The sequence below is a fragment of the Emiliania huxleyi genome, assembly GCF_000372725.1.
Source record: "Emiliania huxleyi CCMP1516 chromosome Unknown EMIHUscaffold_1237, whole genome shotgun sequence".
NCBI classification, from domain to species: Eukaryota; Haptophyta; order Isochrysidales; family Noelaerhabdaceae; genus Emiliania; species Emiliania huxleyi.
The window spans coordinates 1-2,813 of record NW_005201352.1 but is presented as its reverse complement, the minus strand read 5'-3'; the positions used below and the strand labels follow the sequence as shown (position 1 = coordinate 2,813).

At 67.2% G+C, this 2,813-nt stretch overlaps 1 protein-coding gene across 1 annotated transcript in view; it reads right to left on the bottom strand.

Moving 5' to 3' along the window:
- The window catches only part of EMIHUDRAFT_252048 (hypothetical protein), a gene marked incomplete at both ends in the record, with an annotated part of 2,918 nt that extends 1,290 nt beyond the window's left edge, over nucleotides 1-1,628 (bottom strand). The window contains 2 exons of the mRNA XM_005789947.1: nucleotides 12-1,186; nucleotides 1,442-1,628. Of these exons, the coding sequence (XP_005790004.1) occupies nucleotides 12-1,186; nucleotides 1,442-1,628 (1,362 nt within the window). The remainder of the gene's footprint in view (nucleotides 1-11; nucleotides 1,187-1,441) is intronic.
- Nucleotides 1,629-2,813: the final 1,185 nt, after the last annotated feature.

Here is a 2,813-nt window from a genome sequence, read left to right as displayed (position 1 = left end):
CGGCCGTTGACGCTTCCGGCCGGGGGCGGGCACAGCGCCGAAGAGTCGTCCCACTGCTTGAGCATGAGGCCCGAGTCGGTCCAGTCGTTGAGGCCGTTGAGGTCGGCGGCCGTCAGGAGCCCGGCTTCGATGGCTGCCTGCGCGTTGTTGCTGCCTCGACCATATTCAGCCGCGATGGCGCACTTGACGCCTCGGGCTCCAACGCCGCCGCCGCTGCCAGGGCCAGAGGGCGACGGCGTTGGCGAGGGGGCGGCGGAGGCCGGATCGCAGCCGCCGCAGGCCTCTGAAAACTCGACACCCGCCACCTGCGCACAGGCCGCGGCCTCGTCCATCTTTGGTCCATCCGGCGACGTCTGCAGCCACTCGATCCGATCGCCGCACGAGCACGTCGTGCACTCGCTATTCGCCGCCGCCGCCGCCCACACCCCTGGCGTGCACGCGGCCGTGCCGCACTTGAACCACGGCGGAAGAGGTGGAGAGGGCGGCGGGGGCGGCAGCGCCACGATCGAGACATAGTCGATCGAGTAGGTGAGTGGGTAGGCGTCGTCGGGCGGCGTGGCGTACCCGACGCCGTTCCCGCCGATGGCGAGGTTGAGGAGCGCAAAGTGGGGCTTGGCGTAGGGCCAGTCGTAGTTGGTCGAGCCGGGGCTGCGGTCGAGGAACCAGGTGCGCTCCCCATTCACGAAGAACTCAAGCTTGTCCGGTGACCAGTCCATCCGCACGGTGTGGAACTGGGTGAGGTCGAGCGGCTCGGAGCTGCCGCCCGGCAGCGCAGTCCCCGTGCCCCAAGAGTGCTTTGCCGAGTGCGCCGTCGAGTAGAGGCTCTCGCCGGAGCGGTCGGGCGGCGCGCGCTGGAAGTTCTCCATGATGTCGATCTCGCCGCACGCAGGCCAGCTAACCTCTCCGATGTCGTTGCCGAGGGTCCAAAATGCTGGCCATGTGCCGAGCACGCCGGGCACTCTCAGCCGCGCTTCCCAGCGGCCATAGGCAATCTCAACCTTGCCCTCCGTCGTGAGCCGACCCGAGGTGACGCGGCCGTCGCTCTCCCTGCGAGCCGTGATGTGGAGCATGCCATCGCGAACGTCGATGTTCTCCTGTGAATCGACGTAGCATTGAAGCTCGTTGTTTCCGCCGCCGTCGCAGTCGACCTCGACGTTCCACACATTGCGGTCTAGCGCCGCGAGGCCTGCGCCGTCAAAGTCGTCGCGAAAGAGGTACTCTGCTGGCGATTGCTGCGAGGGCGGTGGCGGCGAAGGCGGTGGCGGCGGCGACGGTGACATGGGTGGTTGTGATGGTGGCGATGGTGGCGGCGGTGGCGGCGGCAGAGGCCCTTGTCCAGGCGGGTATGGAGGCAGCGGAGGTGGCGACGGTGACGGTGATGGTGGTGGCGGTGGCGGTGGAGAAGGATCGATCAAGGTTGATGCTGATTGGTTCCCAAGACTCGAGTCTGGGCTGACCAAGGCGAGCACGCCTGCGACAGCGAGCGCCACGCCCGCAAGCAGCGAGGCGATGGCCAAGGCAGTGACGACGATGATACAGCGGTAGAAGCGGAGAAGCGGAGGAGGCGGACGTGGTGCTGCGTGGAAGGGGTCGATAGACACCGTGCTGTGGCGCGACTCACTTTTCATTGGCGGCTACAGGAGCGCCGACGACCGTGGATGAGCACGGCGTGAATATCGAGCGGGCTTCAGCTGGGTTTTCTTTCTTTTGGAGCTAGCCTTCGATGTTATGAGCGTCTCTTTCACACAAAAACACAACCATGGACCCAAGACGCACAAGCTCAGACAGTCTCTTTCACACTGGGACGACAAGGGTGTAGATTGGGCACAACTAGAATGGCACAAAGAGAGTAGAAACGGCGAGTTTGCGGCTGCCACCCCTTGGAGCACTTGGAGTGCAGTCGGCAACCTCAATAAATAAATAAATAAATACAACGGACATCCCAAGCTAGGGCTGGGTCGAGGACAGACACGTCCCCACCTTTGCAGGATTTTGCAAAAGCGAGGGGGGAGGGCGCATCGCCGCGCGGAGAGGGCTGGGGAGAGGGCACAGGGGATCTCTCTCGCATAGGATAAGCACTCGGCGGCACGAGGGCAAGGCTGGGCGTCCTATGTTTATATTTTGTGCTCCCCCCCGGACCCCTCGCTCTCGGGCACTAACCATCTGACCACTCATCGACGGGGCTTGGCGAGCGGCCGCGCTGCGGGGCAGGGCTGGTGAGAATGGGCTCTGGCCACTCGCCCGTGCGGTTGTAACCCCGCATCTGTCGGACAGAGGCCTCGACCGCCCCTCGCGGCAAGCTCTCGAGCATCTCGAGCAGCTCGCCCGCCGCCATCGCCGCCTCGAACTGCTCCCTCATGCCGAGCGCGCCGCATACCCTGCGGACCGCCTCCTGCTGCACCTCGTCCGGCGTATCGGTTTCATAGCCGGACGAGTCAGCGGAGGCGGCCCGCTTGGCGGGCGGAGAGTCGGGCGACGGCGAGCGCGACTGGCGCGAGGGCCCGCTGCCGCGCGCGGACAGCGCGTTCTTGTCAACGAGACGGGGTCCAGCATCGGCACGGCCCCTGGCACCGCGGCCCTTGCCGCGCTGCTGCTGCCCACGCTTCCTGCCCGGGTTAGGGACAGTGAAGGAGCAGCCGCGCACTCCGCCGCCGCTGGGCGGCGGCGGCACGCGCGCGGCGGCGGCCGGGCCCGCAGGCGCGGCGGGCTGGCCACCCGCGGTGGCACCCTGCGGCTGCGATGCGGCTGCGGCGGCGTACGTCTTGGGCGCCGGCTCCGCGGCTGGCGGCGCGGCGGCAGGGGCGGGCGGCGCC